Source organism: Canis lupus, chromosome 19 (assembly GCF_048164855.1).
Source record: "Canis lupus baileyi chromosome 19, mCanLup2.hap1, whole genome shotgun sequence".
NCBI classification, from domain to species: Eukaryota; Metazoa; Chordata; class Mammalia; order Carnivora; family Canidae; genus Canis; species Canis lupus.
Genome location: NC_132856.1, coordinates 6,138,965 through 6,163,719, shown reverse-complemented (window position 1 = coordinate 6,163,719; position 24,755 = coordinate 6,138,965). Strand labels below are relative to the sequence as shown.

At 53.4% G+C, this 24,755-nt stretch overlaps 1 protein-coding gene across 3 annotated transcripts in view; it reads right to left on the bottom strand.

Moving 5' to 3' along the window:
• Positions 1-1,222: 1,222 nt before the first annotated feature.
• Positions 1,223-24,755, bottom strand: part of SLC6A6 (solute carrier family 6 member 6) — an 84,869-nt gene continuing 61,336 nt past the window's right edge. For all 3 annotated transcript variants that reach the window (XM_072784996.1, XM_072784998.1, XM_072784997.1), the window contains 9 exons: positions 23,664-23,798; positions 22,336-22,439; positions 22,081-22,205; positions 17,969-18,081; positions 13,381-13,518; positions 11,971-12,073; positions 11,181-11,281; positions 8,544-8,714; positions 1,223-5,691 (listed from right to left, as the gene is read on the bottom strand). In XM_072784996.1, coding sequence (XP_072641097.1) covers positions 5,551-5,691; positions 8,544-8,714; positions 11,181-11,281; positions 11,971-12,073; positions 13,381-13,518; positions 17,969-18,081; positions 22,081-22,205; positions 22,336-22,439; positions 23,664-23,798 — 1,131 coding nt within the window. In that variant the 3' untranslated portion in view covers positions 1,223-5,550. The remainder of the gene's footprint in view (positions 5,692-8,543; positions 8,715-11,180; positions 11,282-11,970; positions 12,074-13,380; positions 13,519-17,968; positions 18,082-22,080; positions 22,206-22,335; positions 22,440-23,663; positions 23,799-24,755) is intronic.

The following is a 24,755-nucleotide window of genomic DNA, read 5'->3' as shown; positions in this document are numbered from 1 at the left end:
GGACATGTCCTCGCTGCAGCTCTGTGTGGGCGGAGGAAGAGCTTCTTTCCATCAGCTATGCAGGATGGAGTGAGCGCCCCATCACTGGAGGGGTGCTAGCATGGCCAGCCCGCATTGGGTGCAATTATGTGGTTGGGCCAGGGAGCCCAAAGTGAGCTGTGCACAGGGCACCACTACTCTTCTTAGTTCTGGGTGACAGGTTCAGAGCCCTTCTGCAATGGGAGGGAGGCAGGGGCAGGTCATGACCTGGAGAAGCAGCCCCGTCCCACAGACTGGCTGCGTGTAGGCCCTGTTCTGTGTGCTTTTCAAGAATCTCCTGGATCCTCCTATAGCCTTCAGAGGAGGCTGTTATCATTCCAGTGTTAGAGGTGAGGAAATGGGGCACAGAGATGTTAAGTAATTTGCCCTAAGTCACACAGGTAGTAAAGGATGGAGGTACGGTTTGAACACAAGTTTTATGGCCAAGACACTCAGGGAGGAGGGAGGCCATCCAAAAAGCCAATAGCCAGAGGAAGAGCTGAAGGAGTGGTGTTTTATTTTAACATCGTCTATAATGAGTTACTGAGAGGTGTTTTTTTGGTCTGGGAAGTTGGGGAAAGGACCCAGCAGGCTTCCCTGAACTTGCCTACTCATCAATCTGCCCAAAACATTGACCTGCCCTGTGACCCCAGTGAGGCCAAGCCTCTCTTCCGGCCCATTTCCCCATCTGTAACAGTGGGTTGGGTACATGATTCCCAAGGCAGAGGACATCTATGCCAACCACTTATTTTCTGGGGTCCTGAAGTGTCCCCCACCTTCCGAGGCCCCAGTGTCTGTGGCATGATTTCTATTTGCATCCCTCTAGGACTTGCCTCCTCCCTGCAGCCTGCCCCACTCAGACTTGGCCATCAGAAAGCCCCTGCTTGGGCGTCAGGAAGCAACTACCCCTGGTGCATCACCTCTTGTCAGCCCGAAGCCTTGAAGGGGGTGATGGTTTATTCCAGGTGGGGAGACAGACTGATGTGAGGTCTCCCAGCTGGGTGTGCGGCAGGTGGGCGTCGGTCCCCAGGGTTGGTGGAACCAGCCAGAGTAGACCCAGGAGTCGGAGGACAACTCTTTCACAGACCTGCTGTGTGCCCTTGAGGCATCCCCTCCAGGAGGGGTCTTCCGCCTCAGTGTCTCCGACCCCAGATGGCAATACCACGAGGAAAAACAGCCTCCTCAAAAACAGAACCCACACGTGTTGGATTTTAAAAAGGAAATGTTTATTTTCATGTTATAAGGTGATTACAAACTCCTCTAAAAAAAAGCAAAGATGAATTTAAAATATCGATATACATATTTATCTAAAAAGCAAAAGAGGAAAAGAAGAGCCCTGCGAAATACAGGGATTATATCATAAAACATTTATACACAAAAGCTTGTATACTGCAAGACTGAATTATACACCGAGGATCTTATTCAGATACAAATGTTCCTCCTCAGAAGAGTCTCGTTGGTTGTTGTTTTTTTTTTTTTACAAAAGTTTAAAATATCTTAAAAATATTTTGAAGTCTTAAAAAAAAGTCCTGATGAGCCAGACATATTTCTGGAAGGAGGCAAGACCCACGATCTCAGCTTTCTCTTGTGCTAAATACAGTCACAGTTGCTAGGGATTCGAAAATTAATTGGGGGGAGGGGGGGAGAAACGGAGCCAACATCTCAATTTGAAGCCAAATATATAACAAGATGCTCCATCCCTCAGGGAACTGTCAGAACACGTCTGTAGTGACACCCACAAGAGAACAATGAAACAGCTTCCTATTAAAAACAAGAGCATTCTGAGGGCCAGGCGTTAACAGGGCGGGGGGCGAGGGAAATGCTGTTCTCTGGCTTCCGGGTTACTCACGCCCCTCTCTGAGTTTTGCTCTCGGGATTTTGTTTGGTTGGTGCTTGTTGGATTTTTGCACGGTGCGATTTACGTGGGGCTGCCTGGCACCGGGTCTCGGGGCTGGACGGGACCTCTAGCCGCCTCGAGCTTTCTCTTGCATCCGTCCTGGCCTGTGTCTAGGCTCGAGGGGAAGGCTGGCACCTCTGCCTTGAGCACTGGCTGCCCAGAGCTTTTCCCCTTCCAGAAGGGCAGTGTTGGGGAGAAGCCGGCTGGACCATGGACCGCCGTGCCGTGGCGGCCTGTGGGGGATGCAAGATCACCGTGTGCTAGGCAGAGAGCAGCTCGCTCCCCTCGTGCTTCACCACCTCCTTTAGGGGTGCACTGGGGATCTGGGGTGAGAACGAGAGATACAGAGAGGGGGCTGTGTGCCACCCAGAAATCACCCAAGGCTGCTTCTAGCTGCCTGGGAATGTCCCGCACAGCCTCAGGCTAAATCCTGCCCAAGGACTTCTGCTTCTTTCCACAGCTGGCTTCACTGGGCCTCAGTTTCCTCATATGCAACAGGGATCTCAGTTCCTAGCTCAGAGGGCTACTGGGTGCAGGGCCAGGGTGAAGGGGTGCTGCCTCTCTGGCTGGGCAGAGGGCAGTCGCCTGTCCTACAGAGCCACACCTTTGAGGATGGGGAGGGGGTGAGGGGTGCTTCTCCTCGTCCCTGAATGCTGGGGCACAGAGCGCTTCCTTGTTCATAAAGGCTCGTCTCGGGTCTTCAGGGAGAACACTGGGGAGACGCACTTGCCACTTGCCACACACCCCTCAGAGAACCTGCAACTGGAACTGACTCGGGACAGCCTGGTTCCAGTCCCTGCCCGCTGTGCCCGGTCTGTTCTGCGCTCCGGGCCTCGCAGAAGCCCCCCATTTTCCAAGGGCGCGGACCGGGGAGGCACTGACTGTGCAGGACTGTCCCCTGGAGGGGCCGACACAGCCCATGGCAGGCTCAGAGAAGCATCTCCCTGGGTGAGATTTAGCCTAAGGCCCTTACTCATTTCTGCATCCTCAGAAAGTTCTTTAACCATCTCCCTTACATCCCTCCCAGAGCTGGCCAACTGGGCTAGGTGCGGACACCAGAATTTCTGACCCATTCCCAAGGCAGAGAGTGGGGGGACTGCCTGTTCTCCAGAGACAGGAGGACCAGAGTCATGAGCTCCAATGACAAGTTTCCTTTATGTGGAGACATATCAAAGTCACGCATCATTACACCTTGTACTCACAGAGCCAAGTTCTGCAGACACACAAGGGCCAGGGGAGTAGACAAGAGGGCCCGATTGGAGACAGGTAAACTGGGAGATTGTCAAGAGAGGGGCTCGGGGAAAGTGGCTGACCTTCCTTCCAGGCAGGGCCTGGGGACTTGGTCTGCTTGTGTCTTTGGTCTAGAATTTGGTCTGCGAATCTTATGAGAAGAAGCCTTTCTCAGGCCATTTCCAGAATGTTGCAGTTTACCTACCAACCCCAAATACTGTAGCCTTTTTACCGGAGGGGAGATATTATAGCCTGAGATGACCACAAATGCCCAGGCAGCCACAGCTTACCAAGCACCCCTTGACCCCACACATCACCTGTCCCCAATCGTGGACAGTGGTTAGTTTACTAAGTTCCATGAGACGAAGGAAAACAGATCACATTGCTACTCAGTAAAATTAGGAAAAGACACAACAACAAAATCAACTCAGACACAGCGGCAACCATAAATACATAGAAAAACAGGAACACAGAATTGTTAACGGTTTGGAATAGGACTGGGTATTGTTTGGCAGAGTGTATCCTTTGGAAACAGTGAAATGTGAAATGTGAATGCTTGCCAGAGAGAAGAGGTTCAGGGTTGCCTCCACCTCTGGGGAGGGGGCACACACCAGAGGCTCCTCCCCTCCCAAATTTGGGGAGAGGGTTCCAGGATTCAGAGAGCCCCCGCTCTCAACACCTGAGCTGGGCTTCACCCTCCGCACCCCACGAGGCAGTCACTGGCGTTTGTGCATGACAATGTTTTGGTTGAGTTGAGACTCTGAACTTGGAAGTGACAGTTTAAATGGCACAGTTTAGGTCCAAATGGGGGCTTGGGTGGAGACGTGTCCGTCTCAGGATTTTAAAGGTGGAGTACCTTCTCTACTTCTTCAGAGAGGAATGCCGCTCTAAATCAGGCTCTTGGCCAAGCCAGTTCTGGGGTGCCAGCCCCCTGAACAATCCTACCTTTCTAGAAAATGCTCCCTCGCCTCCTCTCCTCGGTCCCCACGTGGTGTGCATCCAACACCGGCTACTGCAGGAGTTGTGAAGTCCTGAAGAGCTTCACTATCTCCCAAGCCACCACCAAGGGCTGCTCTTGTGCCCGAATGGGGAGGAGGGCTTGGGAGCGCTTAGCCCGACTCCAAGATTCAGGGAGCCTCCAGAAACACTCTTGGCACTCCCAGCTAGGAGCTGGGGCAGCCCTGGGCGGGGAGCTTGTCAGGAGTTTCCCAGCCTCTGGGAGATGAGGACAGAGCTGAGGATGGAGAGATGAGGAAAGAAAAGCACCCCTCCCTGACACCAGGCCTCTCTGAACGCCTGGGCCCACACCCTTTGGTCCACTGGCTCACCCCTCGTCCCTCACCAGATACATCATGCTTCTCTCCTACACGGAGCTGCAAGACATGTCAGCGGGGAAACGGCCAGAACCTGACACAATAGAATCCCATAAAACACAACAGCCCCATCTGTGCGAGGTTTGGGGCCCTGAGATCCCTGGCTCCTGCTGCGCTGGCCATGGGCGGCAGCCAAGCAGTCCGCCTCCTGAATGTCAGGGTGCCATCCTCACCGGCCCTCCCGGGAGCCCTTGCCGCTCCCTCTGGTGCTGACAACCTGCCTGACAGTCCTTCTGACTATCCACCCTCGATCTCAATGTACCAGGTGGGGTTTTGCTGCTGGTACAACGGTTTCTAGAGAATCGGACTTGCGCTGTACGGCCTCCTCTGTCTGCCTTAAGTCAATCCCTTGATCTCAGAGGTTGATCCATTATTTTGGCATTTCTCTTATTGGCTAAGACAAGTGTCATTGAAGCTTGTGGCCCTCCTTTCTCCAGCCTCTCTGGGTCTGGCCAGCTAGTGGGGCCTCCCCCCACTCCCCCAGCCCCACTATATGCTTCTACTCGAACCAGGCTGAGAAGGTACTACACCCTTAAAATGGGTCTACTGTCCAGGTCAATTCCACCCTGTGTTTTTGGGGGGCAGAACTTTCTGCCAGCTACACAAGCACCGAAGAATTGCTTTTAAAAACGAGATCTATTGCTGGCAAGAAGATCGATTCAAGTGGTAAAACTGTATGACAATCTCTAAATGTATATATAATTATATGTAAAAAAAATACAAAGAAAAATTTACCAAGTTCCCATAAAATACATCTAATTCAATATGAAAGCTCTGCCTCGTCCCGGACATCTGCCGGTGGGTTTTCTTTTTGTACAAAATATCCCCAAATCAAAACAAAATACACATACGCACAATACCACACACACACACACACACACACACACCAACACACACACACACAGAGTAACATTTTCTGTGACAATTAAAAAAAAAAAACAATCCTAGTGCAAATAGAAAGCTCTGTAAACCTGGTCCTATGAGAATCTAATGTTAGTAAACAGCAGGGAAGCGGCCCGTCTGCCCAAGAGCTCACATCATGGTCTCTACTATGATGTGGGTCGGTTTCATGAGAGCCCCGTTCACGGCCAGGCGGGAGCTGTAGGGCGTAGCCCCCTCGCGCTCCACGGCCCAGCGGTTGGGTTCCCTCGGGGTCAGCAGGTACTTGAGTCTCTGGAGAAGGAAGAGGATGGCAGTAGAGAGAAGTCAGGCGGCCTGCCTCCCCGCTCCACCACGACTGTCTACACCCTGAGTCCTGCCAGTGTGCCCTCTGGCCTTTGGCAAACTACCACCCTCTCTGGACCACCCCCCCACCCCCCGTTTCATCCACCGGCAGATGAAGGAATTGAACTAAGGTGCTTGGAAGGTCCCTCTGGGCCTTGAATCAGGGTGGAATCTCTGAGGAGTTTCCCTGGGCAACCCTTGCTTGCAGGGACAGGGGACTCACACCTCCCAGTTCCGACTTCTTTCCTCCCATGGAGCTAAATATGCCTCCTAGTAATTCCCATCCCTCAATTTCTCTGACTTGCAAAGCAGCCCCAGCCGAGTTCATGCAATTTGCATGCCAGAGGCCGGATAACTGTTGTGAGCCTCCCATGGCTCCCACCTTCCCCAAGAAGAAACTCCACCAAACTCCTCAGCCACCTGTAAACTGCATTTCCTGCTTTCTCGCACCCTCCCCACCCATTCCCTCTGCAGGGCTTTTCCCTGCTCAGGGCTCGGAGACCACTGCTCTGCCTGAGCTGCACCTTCCGACAGAGACAAGCCAGAGGCTGGATTGCATGAGAATCACCCCATCACTTTTGGGCAGGGTGAGTTTTGCCCTCTGGGCTGGTTACTGGATCATGGACTTGGTGAGGAAAAGAGTCCTTCCCAGGCATTGGGACTGGGACTCCTCAGGGCTCCCAACTCCCCAGCTCCCCTCCTGCCAAGCATCCATTCTGAGACTTAAGCAGCAAACAGTTGTCAAGAAGAAACCTTCCTACTTAGGCATTTACATTCAACTTAAGTATATTACAATCTTTTTAAAGCTGCTTATTAAAAGCTACACTATTTCACTCAGAAAACCCAGATTCCATCTGCTCTTAAAAACTTGCAAGGCCTGGTAACCCCAGGGCCACATCCCCTCTTGGTAACAATAGGCCAGAGCTGAGTGCATGGCTGTCTGCTACAGCTCTAGATCACCTTCTCCAGGGGCCTCTCAGCCCTGCCCGAGGGCTTCCCTAGCCTGGGTTCCCTGCCTGGTCCTGGGGGACAGTTCCTGGTGGCTGCAGCTAAAGGGCAAAAGATGGAAGTCCAGCAGGAGAGCAGGCTTGGCTCCCTTCCATCACGCTGCCTCTCTGCGCAGATGTGTGCCCAGAAGATTGGGACAAGAGGCAGACAATGCCAGGCGGCCACCCGGGGCTCTAGGCTTGCAAACCTGGCTGGGAGCACAGCCGGGAGACAGGTCGAGGGGTAGGCTCGGGGGACACAGCAAATGGATTGATGGTGGCTCCTATGCCTTCAGAGGAGGGGGCTTTGGTTATCCAACTGGTTTGTAGGTGCAAGTTTGGGTGGAGGCCTCACCCATACCTTCCTCCTTCCCCCCCACAAAACCCCATTCTCATCAAACCTCTGAACTTGGGATGAAACTACTTTAAAATTAAGCTTTGAAGGGACTCGGGTTAGTATTAGGTGTCCCCTCTCTGTGGCTGAAATTGCAGAACAGACATCCAAGACTCTCTGCTGTGCCCCAATTAACCTTTTAGTTTATGGGTGGTAGGTGCATTCTGGAAATTCCCAGGGAGGGTCTGGGTTGGCATGGAGTGTTTGGTAGAGGTGGGGGGTGAATGTGGAGGACTCAGGGCCGTAGCAACCACCCGTCTGTCCCCAGACCCAGTATTTCAGGATTTTAACAAATGATAGGGCCTAGCAGTACTATGGCTGAGCACTGGGGTCCTTCCCTGTGTCCTCTGAGGAATTACAATGGGTCTGATGCTGAGGGAACACCCCAAGGGCCCAAGGGCTGTCCTGGCTGAGATGGACCCCAGCTTCATGGCTTCGTGTTTTGCTCCCGGGCACACCCCGGCCGACTTCCTCTGTCTCGGGAAGGCTGCTCCCTCTCTGCCAGGCCACCCGTCTCCCCCCACCAATACCACCTCCAGGCCTTTCCCCTGCCCACAAGGAAACTGGCCCAGCCCAAGGGGGAGCCAGGGCCCCAGGACATCCTGGCTCCAGATTTTTAAGAGAATAACAATAAAAACAGCCCAGAACAAAACAGTGTAGTCTTGGAGCTGGCCCAAGCCCAAAGGTTAAGGGAGATTCTAAGAAAAGGATTTCTTGGAAAGAGCCCCAGCTCTTGCCACAGCCTGGAATCTGCAGTATTGTTGGGAGAAATTTCTGAGGGGTTGGTGGTGAGGAGGGGGCCTCGGGTGGGAAACTGGCAGGCACAAGACCGGGGCCGCAGATCTGGGGAAGGGGCCACCAGCACGGGTTGGGCTTATCCAAAACTTGGCTTCAGAGTAAGAGAAGGCCTCTGGGTGGAGCTCAGGCTTCCTTCCCGGCTCCTTGTCTCCTGGCGTATGGCTACAGCCCCATGGCTCCCACTGCTCCCAGGATAAGCCCCTAGCTCTGAGCTTGGCATGCAAAACCGCTGTCGCCTGCCCAGCGCCATCGCCCACTCCCCAGAACATGTCATTGCTGCCCAAGGGCTATCACATGTCCTTGCCTGCGAATGCACTGGGCATCACACCCTTCCATTTCTTCTTCCCTGCCTGGTAAATTCCTCCTGCCCACAGCCCTGCTCTCAACGTCACCGCAGAGCCTTCATCCACATGAGTTGTTCTTCGTTCCCATTTCCCCACACGCCTGCCCACCATCTCAACCCCTCCGCGTGGTGGGCAAGGGATCCGGGACCCAGAGAGGGCAGCAGTGTGCCCAAGGTCACCCAGCAAACCTAGGACGGCCAACAGCCAGCAGCTAGCTTTCATCCTCCCGCCTCTCACCCTCCTGCACCCCTCACATCCAGCCTCGGTCTATGTGCTCACCACGAGGAACGGCCCTTCCGTCTGGCAGAGGCGGATGACCATGACCAAGGGGACACACATCATGGAGGACAAGGCCAGACTCCAGCCCAGCCCGATGGCCCAGGTGGGGTACACGTAGACTTTGTTGTAGGTCAGGGGTACGTACTTGACGAGAGAGAAGATAAAACATCCCTGTGGAGAGATAGGGCAGTCAGGGGGGCCCCGCGCATCGGGGGCAGGAAGCTTCAGGAACCAGGGCAGGCGCCACCCCAGGGGCCTCACTCCCTTCTCCACTCTGCTGCCTGAGGAGCTCCCCTGGGCCAACCTGACTGAGTTGCTTCCCGGCTCAGGACCCCTCTGTGGCTTCCCGGTGCCTTCAGGATGCCATCCGAATGCCTCAACCCAGCCAGCAATGTCAGCCAAGAGCTATGCCCCTTCCGCCCTTACTTACCCATCACCCCTGCCTCTACATCTACCCTCCAGCTGCCCAGCTCCCCAGCTACCTGCCCTGGGACCTTTGAACAGGCTGTGTTCTGAATGGACCCCTTACCCTGCATCTCCTTGTCCTAATTTAGTTCTCTTGGTCCTGCCTTCCTTGTCTAGGCCCCACCCAGACTCAGGTGCCCATACTTTTCCTTTCCAGGAAGCATGTGGTTATAATTACTCCTTCAGCACGCACTCCTCCACCCAACTGAGTCAGTGAGGACAGGTGGGGCGTCAGTCTCATTCCCTTATTTCTCTAACACCTGGTGCAGCTCCAGGTGCACCCAGCAGGCGCATAGTAAATTCTAGCTGCACGGATAAAAGTCTTTCCTCCCCTCTCCCACTGCCACCCACCCTTCTCCATCCCGGGGCCTAGCCTCCCAGAACAAGGTGTGGGCTTGGACCTTCTTGCCCACTTGAGTGTCCAGTCCCAAGCCCATGCCAATGGCCAGTGGCCATCAGCGTCCATGAATAGTGGTGTGTGGTGAGCTCTGAGCCCAAAGGCCTGTGCAAAGTCCACATTTCCTCCAGGAAGAGCACATGAGGCTGGCTGGGAGGGCCCAGGACTTCTGCTTCTTGTCAGAATTACATCTTAGTATATAACCAAGGGTTGTCTAAATTGATACACAGTGTAAATATGACTTAAATCTTCAATACCTAATATCTGGGGTTTGACAGGAAGACAAATCTACATAAATCAGAATTAGTGATGGAGGAAGGAAGAGCACGAGGCTGCAGTCGCCTTCCACTACGCATCTAGTGTACGCCTGGCTCTGTTGTGGTTTCCGTCCCTAAGGGTGGAGTGTAGTTCAGACAGGGAGAGGCCCAGAGGACAGCTGCTCGAGGCTCTCCCAGCACAAGGAAGCTTGCTACCTGCCCATTCATATTCCTTTCCACCAGGGTGACCTCATCCTGCCACCTGGGGATGCAGACTACTTCTGATCTATCCAACTCCTCAGGGAGGAAAGGAGGAAGAAACTGACGGTCAGAGTGGTGAGAGGAATTTCTCACAAACCAATGTCAAGTGAGGATGAGGAACAAGAACACAGGCTTTGAACCCAACTAAATTTATCTCCAACAATAACCTGTCAATTGTGGTTACTGGTTGCTAGAGTTCACCAAATTTTGTGGGGAAAATATGCACTTCAGATGAGAAGACCATAGCCATATTCAATGACAGCAGTGACAGCCCAAGGCTGTTGGCGCTACTCACCTCCCACTGCAGAGTCCTTACTTTATGACAGGGTAAACCAGAGTCCCGCAAGATCAGGGACCTGCTTAAGGTCCCACACAGTGACTTAATGGCAGTGCGGGTTTATTCTGGCCTGGGAGCAGGGTCACTGAGGAGAGGATCTGTCCATCTCTCAGCACCTGGTTCCTACATGCAAAGAACATTTCTGCCATTTGCATTCTCCATGCCATGAGCCGAGGACGGCACAACAGATATCTTCCCCTATAGTTAGCTCCAAAACTCACAACTGGTTTCAAACAACAACTGGGGAAGCAGAGGACTTCCCTTTTGCCAGAGCCTCTGAGTGCAAGTTTGAAGTGGGGTGCCTGGGTATATCCTATATTCCAAGATGGCAGGCAAGGGAACCCTGATGGGAAGGGGAACATGGCCCATGACCGCCCTGGGTGGGTACGAAGCTTCCTTGTTCTTGGCAGAGTCCAGAGCATCTCTTTACTGGGACTTTCCCTTTCTGGACACAACCTGCACCTGTCATGAAAACACCACATTTCCCACATCTATGATCTGTCTCCATTTGACATCCCAAAGGCCCCTCAACTTAATCAGTGACCCAAACTGAGCTCACTGAGCTCCAGAAGGGCTTGGGCAAAGAGTATGTGCTCTGTTGTGGACTCTCTCAATTTCTCGACGTGCCCTGATACACCTTCCTCTTTCAGAATGCCTTGCCTTTGCACAGGCTGGTTCCTCTGCCAGGGATCCCCTTTCAGTCTTCTCCTCCTGACCAGCTCTTACCTATCCTTCAAAACTCATCTCAAGGTAACTTTTGGGAGCAGCCTGCTGCCCCACCTCCCCCAGACAGAGGCGTCACTGGGCTTGTTAGTTACAGGCCAGCGCTTGGCAGGTGCTGAGTGAAAGATGGTTTGGCAGGTAAGAATGTCAAGCCCCAAGGAGAAAAGGCACCCACAGCCAGGCAGGGCAGGACTCACAACACAGAGAACTGGAGTGACCACGGCCCAGCTGTACTTCATCCAGGGCCCAGGCCGATAGCCAATCATGTCCTCAATACCGTCATAAAGGTTATCGCTGCCTAGGAGAGACAGAGGTAGACAGATGGTGACACTGTGTCCAACACCAGCATCTGAATTGCACTACAGGGGCCTTGGGGGCCTTGAGGGGTCTCTGGGGTCCTGATACTCAACACTATGTAGACCCAAGAGTGGCAAGCATTTATCTGAAATTATTTGAAATTCAAATGTAGCTGGGTATATCCTATATTTTTCAGGCAAACTTAGGCAGACTGTAAATCTGGTAAATCCTGGTGTGGCCAATCCAATGTCTAGAGGGGGTTGAAATGGAGCATGGCTGGATCCCAGAGCAGTAAATCATAGGTGAACCCTGCATAGCCAAATTCCCTATTTGTCAAAACATATAATCACATCCTGCATCTTTGTATTCAACTCAGAATGAATTCCTCTTAGAATTCTCTGTTTCGGGGATACCTGGGTGGCTCAGTGGTTGAGCGTCTGCCTTTGGCTTAGGGTGTGATCCTGGAGACCCAGGATCGAGTCCCACATCGGGCTCCTTGAAGGGGGGAGCCTGCTTTTCCCTCTGCCTGTGTCTCTGCCTTCCTCTCTCTCTGTGTGTGTGTGTCTCTCATGAATAAATAAGATAAAATCTTAAAAAAAAAAAAAAAAAAGAATTCTGTTTCGGAAGCTTCTAAAATACACAGACCCAACGCAGAGACTTGAGAAAGGATATGCAACAATCCGTACTCACCATATATCCAGGCAATAACAAAACATTCAAAGAATGCAACCCACAAAAGGCATACACCGCTAGCTGCATAGTAGTCAAAGAGTTGAAACACATACATGCCACCCTGTGAAGAGGAAAAACCAAAGAAGGTTGATTTGCTATATGGTACTCAATGCCCTAAATACATAAAGAGCTTTGGCATATCCTTAAGAGATATAAAACCCAAGAGAAAAATGGGCACAGACTATGATGACCTGTGTAAAAAGATGCTCAACTTCATGTTCGACAAATATAATTAAAAACATACATGCTCAGGGGTGCCTGCCTGGCTCAGTCAGCAGAGCGTGTGACTCCTGATCTCAAGGTTTTAAGTTCAAGCCCCACACTGGGTGTAGAGATTGCTTAAGAAAATAAAATCTTTAAAACACATACACATACAGAAAAATGAAAGCACAACATGTTTTCCTTAGCAAAATGATGGGTTTCCTGAAGCCAGTTTCCAAAGGAGGTGCTGAAAACTAACTGTGGCCAGCAGAGACTACTCCAGTGATATCCAGCTGCTCAGGGTGGACCTGTGATCTGCCTTTGGTGGGTGCGTGCACATGTTTCTTAAAGACACTTCTAGAGAAACATTTATTTGTATTTCCAGTAGGAAAAAGTGGTGAAACCCAAATTGCGTTTGGGGGCAAATGCAGCAATTTGCTGGAGAATGTGGGGAGGTAGATGGGAAGGGGTGCATGAGACGGCAGGCCCTAGGCCTATGCCAGGCTTACAGACTTGTTATTTAGCACAAGATTCTCTTTCTTCTCTGGCCTGCCTCTTCGTAGACAGTGGATCCACTGTCGCCTTAGACACCCTGTGCTTCCTTCCTTTCTGTATCTTTTTTCCCATTTAGATGGGTCCTCCTCAAGCCCCCTGCCCACCCTCTGAACAGCGCACACTCCCTGTCAACCAGACAGGCCCAGTACTGCCTGCAGTATTCACCAGGAGGTCCACATTTACCCTCTGGAACGTGTCCACCTCCCCTCCAGGCCCGGGAAGGGCCGGTGCACATGTTTTCATGGGTGAAAAGAGCTGCTATTAAAAACGATTTCAGTTGAAGCACCTCTTCCCCAGGCTTCCTGGGATGAGGGAGGGACGGGGGGGGGGGGGGGGAGAGGAGAGACTGGTGTTGCCATGGTAACAGGAGAAAGGGTTGGGGAGTTTGGGTCAGCTGGGTCCCGACCTGCCTCCTGCTGCCCAGGATGTAGGTCACTTCCCCTGGGCAGGGCGGGACCCTGAACTGGATGGGGCCCTATGGCTGGGCCTGGGGCTGGTCTGGTGGCAGGAGAGGGTGGCACAGCCCTGAACTAACTGGTCTTTGAAGCCTGTGTAGGTCACCAAGGGCCCTGCAAGAGGAAGTCCCCCCTGCCGGGCGAGAAAGCCACCTACCTCCGTCACCATCGACAGACCCAGCAAGTAGCTGATGCTACACATGAAGGCGATGAAGATTTCCCGACGGAAACCCTTCCTTAGGAAGGATGGGTAAAGATCGACCAAGGACGTGACCTGTCCTTCGACTTCAACAAACTGCGGAGGAGAAGACAGTGGTTGAGCCCTGGATGCCCAGCACCTCCTCTCCACTCAGATGGGAGAGCCCCAGTATGCCCAGGGTAGCCTGGGGGAGGGGGTCAAGTTTGTCCAAACGTATGAACCTGGTCTCATGGGCTCTGCCCAGGGAGTCCCACCTGCTGCTTAAGCCACAATGGGTCAGGCACAGACATCCTACACATCCGTGTCTTGGCTTAGCTCTTCTGGATGCCTTTCCCTCATCATTCAAGACTCAGTTCAAGAATGACCACTTCTCTGAAGCCAGTGCTGACCTCCCGCCTTAGCCCGCTTGCTGGCACATGTGTTGGCACCAACACCTCCCCCATTTCGATCTTGGTCCTTTCTGACACTGAGGGAGGGGCCCTCCCTGCCCCATTTCTAGTCTCGAGTTCCCAGCTGGGCCAGGCACATGTGGCTGCCCAACAGACATATGAAGAATGTGGGGTGGGTGGGTAACTCAGGGTAAGCCTGAGCCCCACTTTCTCCAATAGATTCACACAATGGTTTTGGTTCTGTGGGAATCACGGATCTTGAAAGAATCCTACACACCCAAGTGCCCACATGCCTGCACCCATTCTGGGCTCCCAAAGATAAAGAAGACCACCTGGAGAGGCCCCTCCTTGGGTAACATGCTAGGATGATTCTCAGTCTTTCTAAATCTTCCCATCTTTGCAACCAACAATGTGACTTGGAGCCTGAGCCAAATCATTACACAGTGGGCTGCCTCTGTTTTAAATGGCAGCATAAAACTCTGTCCTGTAGACAGGTATCATCATGGGTCTGACCAGTGCCCGATGGATGGGCTCCACCCTTCTGTGGCTACTGACCTGGGCAAGGGCTCTTCCTCTACCTCGGTCTTTGCTGCCTATGTATCCAGAGCACAACCCAGAAATGAAGCTTCAGGGTTGAAGGGTACGTAGAAGCATTTTACATTTGGTGGCTACAGCCCAAATCCTCTGCCAACCAACACCCCCTCCAAGGCCTGTCTGTCTGATTGCTTTAAAAGTTGAAGAGCTGGGATCCCTGGGTGGCTCAGTGGTGTGGTGCCTGCCCAGGGTGTGATCCTGGGGTCCCGGGATCAAGTCCCACATCAGGCTCCCTGCAGAGTCTGCTTCTCCCTCTCCCAGTGTCTCTTGTGAATAAATAAATAAAATCTTAAAAAAAAAAAAAAAGTTAAAGAGCTAAAACCTTGACCCTTCTGTTCTTTGATCCGCGAGAGGCATTTGGGAAGGATGTTTCCCCAGCCTTCCTACAAGAAAAGTCTAACCAGTTACTCCTTTGGGATGCATCACAGGAGGATCAAGGAATACAAACAAGGAGCAAAATCCTTTCATGGCTGGAAGGGTCTGGAAAAATGATTCTTTGTTGCCAGGAATTCAGAGAAAAGATGAGCAAGAGTCTTTTGAAAGGGGCCCAAAGAGAAGTGGCTGATGTTTTGACCTCTGGTTGATGTGTTAGCCAACCGGGTTTTGACCCTAAATTGCCACTGAATTACAGCAAACCAGCTCAAACATCAATCTTCAAAAGGAATGGAGGAACAAAAGTTCTTTCCTTTTTGAGATGGGGAAATTAAAGACAGGAAGGTGCAGCTTCATTGAGAGTCAGGGTGAACACTGATACAAGCTCCTCATTTCCAAGCATCCTACATTTCTGGAGAACCGCATCCCCACCCCTCAGCCCTGCTCCCCCCTGCCTCTTCGGGTCCCCCTCACTTCACAGCTTGTGTAACCCTGATTTCTTCAAGTATCAGTTTTCTCCCCGGTGCAACGGGGGCATCTTGCCTACTCTCAGCAGGGCTGTTGAGCAAGATCTGAAATCACGACAATAAACCTGGCAATTGCATGAGTCCTGTGGACCCATGGTGGGGGGCTGAGTTAGCCCCAGGGAGATGGGGACCAGTTTTCTCCTCCTCTCGTGCTGCTGGTTCTCTCGTGCTAGCGTCTGGCTCCACGTGGATGACATCCCTACTCCATCTCACCAAGAAATACAGAGTGGTACAATGGATCCAAGCCAGGCTTCTCCCACCAGACGCTAGGGATACTGGGAGGGTGTTTCCTTACGTGCAAGGGTCACACTCCATTAGCGAGAGGCCTCTGCCTGAGGGTGGCTGTGCATCTCTGCACTTCCATGGGAGGAGGGTGTTCAGGGGGATCTCCAGGGTTAAGGTGGAGACTCAGTGGAGCCCTTATCTCCCTCAGTTTTCTGGGCTCTACATAGGGCAACAGTTGGGAGTAGGCCCAGCTATAGGGAGGCTACAGATTAAGGAGCTGACATATGGAAAACAAATAAACAAACAAACAAACAAACAAAAACCCAAGATGGGGAAAGGGGGCAATGGGGAGTTGTGCTTAAAAGGGACAGAGCTTCCGTTTGGGAAGTTCTGAGGATGGAAGGTGGTGATCGTTGCACAACAGTGTGAGTATACTTAACACCACTGAACTGCATGCTTAAAAATGGTTAAGATTGTCCGTTTTAGGTTATGTGCCTTCTTCCACACACGGGTACATCAAAAGCCCGGCATGAAGCCTTGCCCCCAGGAACAGCTTGCGTGCCACTACTGACGGGATCACAGCGTGGGCAGTGCGTGAGGCAGTCACAGGCATCTGCAAAACCTTCCCCTATGTCCCCGCGTTCCCAAAGCAAATGGATGCAAAGGAGGGATTCCAATCTATGCCATCAGACTCCTAAGACATCATGCCCTAGCTCCTCGGGTTCAAATCTCCGTCATGCCTGTCCCTGGTATATCAATTAGGCAGGTCTTTTAAGGGCTCTGAACCTTGCATTTCATGTTCTGAGCTCTCTCTGAGGCTGGCTTTGAGAGCTCCCCACGATTCCCCGAGCCTGTTGGCCGCTGTGAGGCCTAGCTCAGAGGTGCCTAGCCCTGGCCAGGCCCCACCTGCCTCCCAGGGAGAAAACCTAATGAATAAACCACCTCTGCTCACTCAGGAAGCAGCTTCCACAGCCCAAGAGGCCCACTTTGGGTCCATGGGGATGTCATGCTTTGTCATTTATTAACCTCTCTCTGTTTTTGTTTTTTGCTTTCACTTAGAGCTTTGGAAGAAGTTATAAAAGCCATTTGCTTGGGGCCTCCGAAGGCCAAACTCATTAACGAGGGATGATTAATGGAGTCCTCTTGCTATTTATACAGCTCAAGCCCACCAACAACTGCACAAGTATTTTGTTTTCAGGCTCCCAAATGTTTCCACTCTGTCTTCTCTGCTAATCCTGGTCCTCTTCCTGCCAAATCCTTTGCTCTGTTCTTGACCTTGCTGGCAGACTGCCTCCTCTCCTCTGCCTGACCTTCTAAGACGTTCCTCCTACCTGGTTCTGAGTCCACAGGGACCCACCTTGGGCACTGGTTTGGAGGCTGCTGCCCACGGGTGGGTGGTGAAGCCCCCTCCTGATTGGCAGCAGGCCTCACCTTTCACAGGGCCCCCGCTCACCAAAGATTTCCCATGAGGCAGCCAGAGACCCAGACCACACAGGAGACTGCAAAATGCCTGCCTTTCAGATGCGGGCCCCTGGGTGGTACTGCCTGTAGGGTTCTGGTCCATGGATACCACCAGCCCGCCCTGCACACCCTAACTCCCCAGTCCTGGAGTCATGCCTGTGCTCTAAACTGTCATCTTGAGACAAGCACCACTTGCAGCTCTGTATCAGGCACTGTGCCTCGTACTTCATCCAAGGCAACAGAGGTATAGTCACACCTATTGACCAGATGAGAAAACAGTCTCAGAGAGGACAGGAAATGTGCCCAATGTGCCCAATGTCCCAGAGCAGCAGGGGGCTTGGAACCGTTACTCCAAAGCCAGACTCGGGCTCTGGTTGAGTCACTGACCTACCCATGGAGGGATGGGACATAGGATGAAGCAGTGCAGGGAAACAGCGTTGGTATAGATGGAGTCCTGCCTCGCGGGGGCAGAAGCCAGGATGGCCAGAGGACAGAGTGGGTCTGAGCGAGGCTCCCCAGAGCTTGGCTGTGCACCAAGCACGGAAGAATCACAGTTTTTCACTTTGTGAGAAACAACCCCAGTGCTCCAGGAATCACAGAACACCAGCTGTGGTTTAGGACAACCAGTGACGGCTTGGGCCGTGACTGCTGGTCTCCTCCCCACACTGCCTGTCTGCGTGACCCCCCATGGGAACACATCATCACCACTTGGTCTTGTCCTACCTCCCGGCTAGGGCTTTGTGTTAACCACACCCCCCAGCGGTCAGTTTCCCCTTGCTGGGGTGGAAGACTCAGTGTCCTCCCCCTGCTGCCCTCAGGCCTCTTCCTGCCTCCCACCCCCACCCCGGGGTCCTAGAGGACACCTTGATGGCTGAAGACGGTGCCAGTCTGATGTGAGGGTGGGAAGGGGGCTCCCTCAGAACCACGTACCCCAGGGGCAAGCCCTCCACAGGGCGCCCCCTCTCCATCTGTACGTACCTGGCTATCCAGTCCAAGCAAGAGAAGCATAATAAAAAAGAGAATGGACCAAAACGTGGGCAGCGGCATCATGGTCACAGCTTTTGGGTAGGCAATGAAGGCCAGGCCAGGCCCTAAAGGGAAGAGAAAATGGGGAGGGGCAGAGGGGGAGGCACATCAGCGACCCAGCCCCCCCAGAGCCCCGGAGCTCACACAAAGACACTCGGGACTGAGATGGTGTCCCAAACCCCAAATGCAGGGAGGAACCAGGTTGAATCCCTGCCTGGGGGAAGAGCCCAGGCCTGCCTCCCTTTCGGATGGGGCGCACTGGGGCTCGGGTGGGGCCCCGTTTTAGCATCTGTCTCCTATGCAGCAGCACAAGTGGCCTCATGGAACCCGGCGGACACCCGTCATTCAGGGCAGGAAGCGGGACTGAGCCTGGGGCTCCGTCTGCCTGCTTGGAAAAGGAGGGTTCCCCCCTCACCCCAAACCAGAGCAACCACGCCAACGTTTGCTGGAAGGAAGCGAAGGGGGAGAGATCTGGTTATCTGACTACCGAAGCCCCGTTTGCAAAGAAAAGGTTTTGACTTTTGAATTAAAGGACTGAAACAGTGTGAAAGAGTACAGAACCATGCCCTACAGGGCTAACGTCTCTTCGGGGTGCATCTGCGCACCCCACCTGAGCGATGCCAGAGCCAAGGCCCAAAGCTGAAGGGAAGTGTGCTCGGGGCAAGGGCCCGGGCTCGGGAGACCATCCACCATCTCGTCCGCACGTGCCCATGTAGGACCTCAGTGTCCCCCCCCCGGGAAGCGAGGGGCAGGATCCCGGAAACGCCTCCCAAGGTGCCGTCGCGTGCTCAGATTCTCAGATGCTGAGACCACGACCCTCAGAGAGGGGACCCTGACGGAATCTGGAGGCAGGGTGCGGGAGGCAGGAGCCCCGCCAGCTCAGGGCGCACCTTTCTGACTGGAAACATCCCAGGGACCAAAGGAAAAGGCCTCTCATCTCCAGCAGGCCTGAGGGGAGAGGCCAAGGGGAGGAATGGTACTGAGGCCTCTGGGAAGCCTCAAAAAGCAGGAAACAGCAAAAGAGAGGAGGCCTGAAAGGGCCCTGGGCTGAAAAAATAAAGTAAAAAATCCACAACTTAGAGACGCCTGGGTGGCTCAGCGGTTGAGCGTCTGCCTTCAGCTCAGGGCGTGATCCCGGGGTCCTGGGATCGAGTCCCACATCGGGCTCTCCACAGGGAGCCTGCTTCTCCCTCTGCCTGTGTCTCTCATGAATAAGTAAATAAGATCTTTAAAAAAAAGTCCACAACTTAAATAATTTAAAAAATTTTTAAAAAGGTCAAGACACATGAAGACAAAAAATGGCTAGAGGGCAGGATATTTGGAACAGATTATCAGAAACCAAAGGACTGGCTTGAGAGCGGAAAAACAAAACAAAACAAACAAAAACAACTTTAAAATAAATTGGAGCCAGAAACCACACCGTGGGGTGTTAACCACAAGCGTGGCAGGCAGAGGCGGGTCCCTCTCCCCGGCAGAGTCTACCCCACCGAGGAAAACTCGACCACCACCTGGAGGCCCCAGGCGACGCTGTAGAAACCCCACAACAGGTGGAGGAAGGGGCGCTCGCAGCGACCCCAGAGTCCAAGTTGGAACAGAAGCCGCGGGGGCACCTGGGCCGGGGACCCTGGGGGCCCCCAGGCGGCAGCTCTGGCCCGACTGGTGGGCATCACTACGTGGGGATTCCAGTCCAGCCGACTGCGAGACAGATGTAAAATGGGGCCCCCCCGCCCCCCCACCTGCCGCCCCCACCCCCGCCCCCCGGGGCCTGGTGGAGGTTCTCAACGCGCTCGTTTCTGTATTTCAGTTTTGCCTTTGTCAAGCCAGCCTCTGGGAGAGGGTCTGAGCATCTTGCTCTAAAAGCGCCCGGTGAACTAGAGAGAGAGAAGTCCATGTGAAGGAACGCAGCCGCTCCGCACCGAGGCAGGCCTCCCCGGGCGCAGAACGCGCCCCTGCCGCGCCGCGTGCACTCCGATCGCCAAATAATGATGGGATTCAAATGCACTTCGCTCAATATGGTGCTTGTTAAAAGCTTATTAGAGAAATAATCATCCTTGAAGTGTCAGCTGTTCAGACATCACCGTGGGGAATAAACGACAAGGTCTTTGAAGGGGACAGGAGGAAGAAAACAACTTAGGGTGATGATATATACATATATAAAAACACCTAGTTGTCCACGGAGAAAGATTTTATATATCAAGATATATATGTGTGTATATACACACACACACACATATATATATATACACACACATATATATATCCCACCACCAAATTCACTCCATGCTCCTGGCAATCACAACTGGTTTGTAAGCCCTCGACTGGAAAAAAAACAAAAACAAAGGCAAACACTCCAGAAGAGCTGCAAATTGTCTGTCTCCCCTCATCACTGGAATTGTCATGCTCCCAAGTGGGTGTGGATCTTTCTGGAATTACTTTGTGCCCTCACTCTCTGGCCTGCCTCTGGGGTAGGAAAGCTCTGTTTGATGGTCTGGTCTGGGACGACTGGGGACAGGGGAGAGATGCGTGGGGTGGACCTGTGGGCTTGCCACACTTGTCCTACGACACAGTGGGTGTGAGGGTAGCAGAGGACATCTTTGTCAAGTGAGGAGGAAAGCAAGGCCCACGGGCTCTGAGGTCAGAGAAGGTCAGAGGAGCTCAGATACGTTCTCACGCGGGGAGGACCAGAGTTGCCACGTGTGTCCAGGGTGGGTGGGGAGGCAGGAGGCGGGGGATGGCCACCTGTCAGAGGGGCCTGTCCAGGAGGGGGAGAGCGCCCTGTCCAGGAGACCCCGGCTCGGATCCTGACCATCCTGAGCAAGGCCCTTGCTCTAAAGCCACTGGTCTCCTCATCTGCAGAACAGATGTCCAAATGCACAATGCTGAGGTTCCCCTGACCCCCAACGCTACGGTTCTGTGGCTGAGGAACCAGGACACCGTCCAGTATCCCCCAAGGACAAGGGCGATGCCATGGCCAGGGCTCCAGCTATGCCTGACTCTGGTCCGTGGTGGTCCCTGGGGCTAGGACATTGGGCTCTCCTCTGGGACTGAGAGAAGCCTCAGCCCAGGACCTTTGCCTGCCTCCACGTGGCCCCGGGGAGGTCGAGAGAAATCAGAAGGTCGGATGCAGCACAGGTTGTGTACAAAATAACCAAACCTTTCAGGCAGCTGATGACCACCCAACCAAGTGAATGGGTAGGATAGGAGTGAGGTGGAGAAGGTACAAAGGTGGAATTTGGGGATGCTGGGAGTCTATGGTTCTTGTTCCCATCTCCAAGCCACTGATAACTACAATTTCAGGGACTTAGAACATCCAGGGGCAAGTCCTAGAAAACTGTGGTTCCGAGGATCTAGGATTCTAGCAACTGCAGACCTCATTGTTTTCAGGTTCCAGAGCCAACTCGCTGGAGATCCAGGATCCCAGCCTAGGATCCCAGGCTTTGCAGAGTCCGTGATGCTAAGACTCTTTGCTCTACTGGCAGAAGGAGCACCCCACCAACAGGGCCCACACCCTGTCCTTCCACCTACCCCCACCTGGATCTGTGGCATGTCCACTGTCTCTCCCCTACCCGCTGCCTACGGTGGTGCCTGACACAGGGCAGACTCCATTAATCAATAACATCGGTGGAATGAATGAAATGAGTTTGCTAGAGGGAGCGCGCTGGGAGCAAAGTGCAAAATACAGAAACCAAAGCTGAGAAGGTGGTGATGGAATGCCGACTGGTGGCTGGCTTGGGCCTGAGTTAGGAAAGCGGTTTCTGTTGCTGAAACCAGGAGTTTGCTGGGGAAGGAGAGGGAGGGAAGACCGCACAAGTTGCTAAAATATAGTCCCCAACCTAACCAACCCCCGTATTTCTGCTGCCCCTTGGGCCAAATTGCAATGAAAGTGCTTAAATTTTAGCTTTCGTACTCTTTGATCTTGGGGGACATCTTGGTGGGGGGGGTCCGTTTCCGAAACCAGGCTCGTCCCCCCCCAAAGGCCCCTGGGGTCTGGCTTCATGCCTGCGGTACTCGGCTTACACACTAGGTGGCAGTGCCCACCACCACTGCCACCAATACCACCATACCTGACTCAGCCACATCAGCAATGTCCACCCCTTGCTCTTGTGCCATGAAGCCCAGGATGGAAAAAATTGCGAAGCCAGACACAAAACTGGTACCACTGTTCAGGCATCCCAGCAGCATACAGTCCCTAAGTTACACATATGTCAGGGAGCAAGTTAATTCACAACACAAGGAAGCCACGCTCCCTACTTCTTCTCTTTTTTTCTTTAAACATCATCATTTCTAAGGTCCACCAGGCCCGCTGGCGCAACACTTGCCTGTACGAGTTGTACTTGTATTTGTTGTAGCTCCCCAGAGAGGTCATGGCCCCCAGGCAGATGGCATAGGAGAAGAATATTTGGGTCCCAGCATCAATCCAGACCTAGGGGGGTTTGGGTGGGGGTGGCAGGGAGAGAAAGAAGGGGCCGTTAGAGCCAGCTTCCTGGAGGAGACAGGGGTGGGGGGTTCCTGGCCACCTGAAGGACTGCACCTCCAAATGTGCAAATTCTCGACTGCAATGAGAGCCTTTGTGCTGGAATTCAAGGTGTCTTTCAAGGTAATACTGAGCTGCAAGGAAAGTCGAAGAAACCCCCAGTCACTCAGCATCAGGATTAAGAGGAAGGACTTACGAAGCAGACGGAACTAAATTCCAACCATTTAATGATTGTGAGCGATAGGACTCCCGCCCAGAGCCTCCGTTGTCACGTCTGTAGAATGGGCTCCACCGCCCTGCCCCACAGCGCTATTACGCAGGTTCTAAAGACTTAGGCCGGTGCAGACACACACGTGGTAAGACTGTTAAGCCAGGGCTGCTATCATTACTGTAATTGCTATTGTCTGGGGGCCCTCGAGTTGGAACGGGGAGGAATTTCCCCAACGGATTATGCAGGCAAAGCTGCTCTCCGGAACCTTCACCCAGCAGCTCCTGATGGCCACAGAGCTGCCCTCCCAGCTGTCCTCTGATGTTGGCTAAGCCCTTCCCCCCACCCCCACCACATCCTGCCTGGGGCAAAAGGGCAGTGGGAAAGAGAACTAGAGCAGAAGGCAACCTGAAGGCTGAGGATCCTTTGGACAAAAGGTCCTCAAATGGGGCCAATTAAACACCACGGGGTGGGGTGGGGGGTCTCCAACCTCCTGTGGTCACGTGGCCGAGAGCCAGGAGGTGGGCATTCAGTGTCTGCCCCTCGACCTTGCAAGAGCTCATCCCCAGCTCTGAATCCCACTGCGGCCGAGGAAGCCAGCAGCGCTCGGGGGCCAGCTCTCCCGCCCCCACGATGCGGCCCTCTCGAGCCCTGTGGGCAGAGGCCGGGCCTCGGAGGAGCCTAGCTCATGAGACTTCTCCCCCCTTACCTGGCACAGTGCCTGAAGAAGACTATAACTGGCTGGCCTCAGCAGTCTGCGACACGAAAAGACACACACACAGCTGGAAAGGCCCACGAGCACGGAGGATAACCTGCCACAGCCCAGTGGAGAAGCACTGGGGGCCGGGGGCCCACCTGGATTTGTGTACCAAGGAACCGAAGAAACCGTGCGGTCGGCTTCCCTTCCCCTGCACCCTGCCCTGCCTGCCCTGGGTTTGGGGGGGGGACGGGCCGCCCTGCAGTACCTGCGGGTCCTCGAGGCGGCTGATGTCGGGGTACAGATAAAACTTGATGCCTGCGCCAGCACCGGGCAGTGTCAGTCCACGGACCAGCAGCACCAGGAGCATAGCGAACGGGAAAGTGGCCGTGAAGTAGACAACCTGTGAGGGGTGACAGTGATTCAGGGGGGGCCCATGGCATCAACAGCTGCTGTCAAATTCAAGTGCTCTCCCTGAGGCCAGGGATCTGGAGCCGAGCTCGCTGTTTCACTTGCTGTGTGACCTTGCATATGTTGCTTGACCCCTCTGGGCCTCGCTTGCTCCCCCTGTGACATGGGTGTAATACTGGTACCTACCTCACAGATTCACTGAGATTCAACGCAAACAATCCTAGAGATGTGTACTGAGTATCTAGACCCTGGAAATACAGTGGTGGACAAGACAGAAAACAAACCCCTGCCCTCGTGGAACAGATATTCCTGTGAGTGAAGGAAAATGCAAAATAAGAGTATAAACTTTCAAGTGTATGCGTACAAGGCTTAGCCCAGTGCTTGGTATGTGCCAGTACATATTAGCTAACAACTCTTAATATGACTCTTAGGGTGAAGAATCTGTTAGGTGTGGGTTCAAATCCCAGCTCTGTCCCCTCGCTTGCTGTGTGACCCTGGGCACGATGCTTAACCTCTCTGGGCCTGTTTCCTTCTGTGCAGATGGAAACAACAGTAATAGAAGACCTCCATCAAGAGGTGAGGCGAGGATTCAATGAGACCATCAAAACAGTGCCCGCCACGTAGGTGCTCAAGAAGTGGGGCCCGTTGTAGACACGGATTTTGCAGGAAGCACAGAGGAACTCCTGGGAGGGAATGAAGCCTCTGGAAGTCCCTTGGCCAGGAGACAGGGAAGGCCCCCCACTTCCTTGGGGTTGTGGGAGGCCCGCAGCCTTCCCTGGATCACACGGCACATCCCAGGCAGCCCAAGGTCAATTGGAGGTGGAGACCAGAGATGAGCCAGGCTGGCTGTTCCATCACCAAAGGTCTGCCCTAATTTCCTCTCCTGTCCCCAAAGCGCTGGTCTCCAAACATCCTGTGCCCTCAGTTCTCTTGGATGGATTTTCCCCTA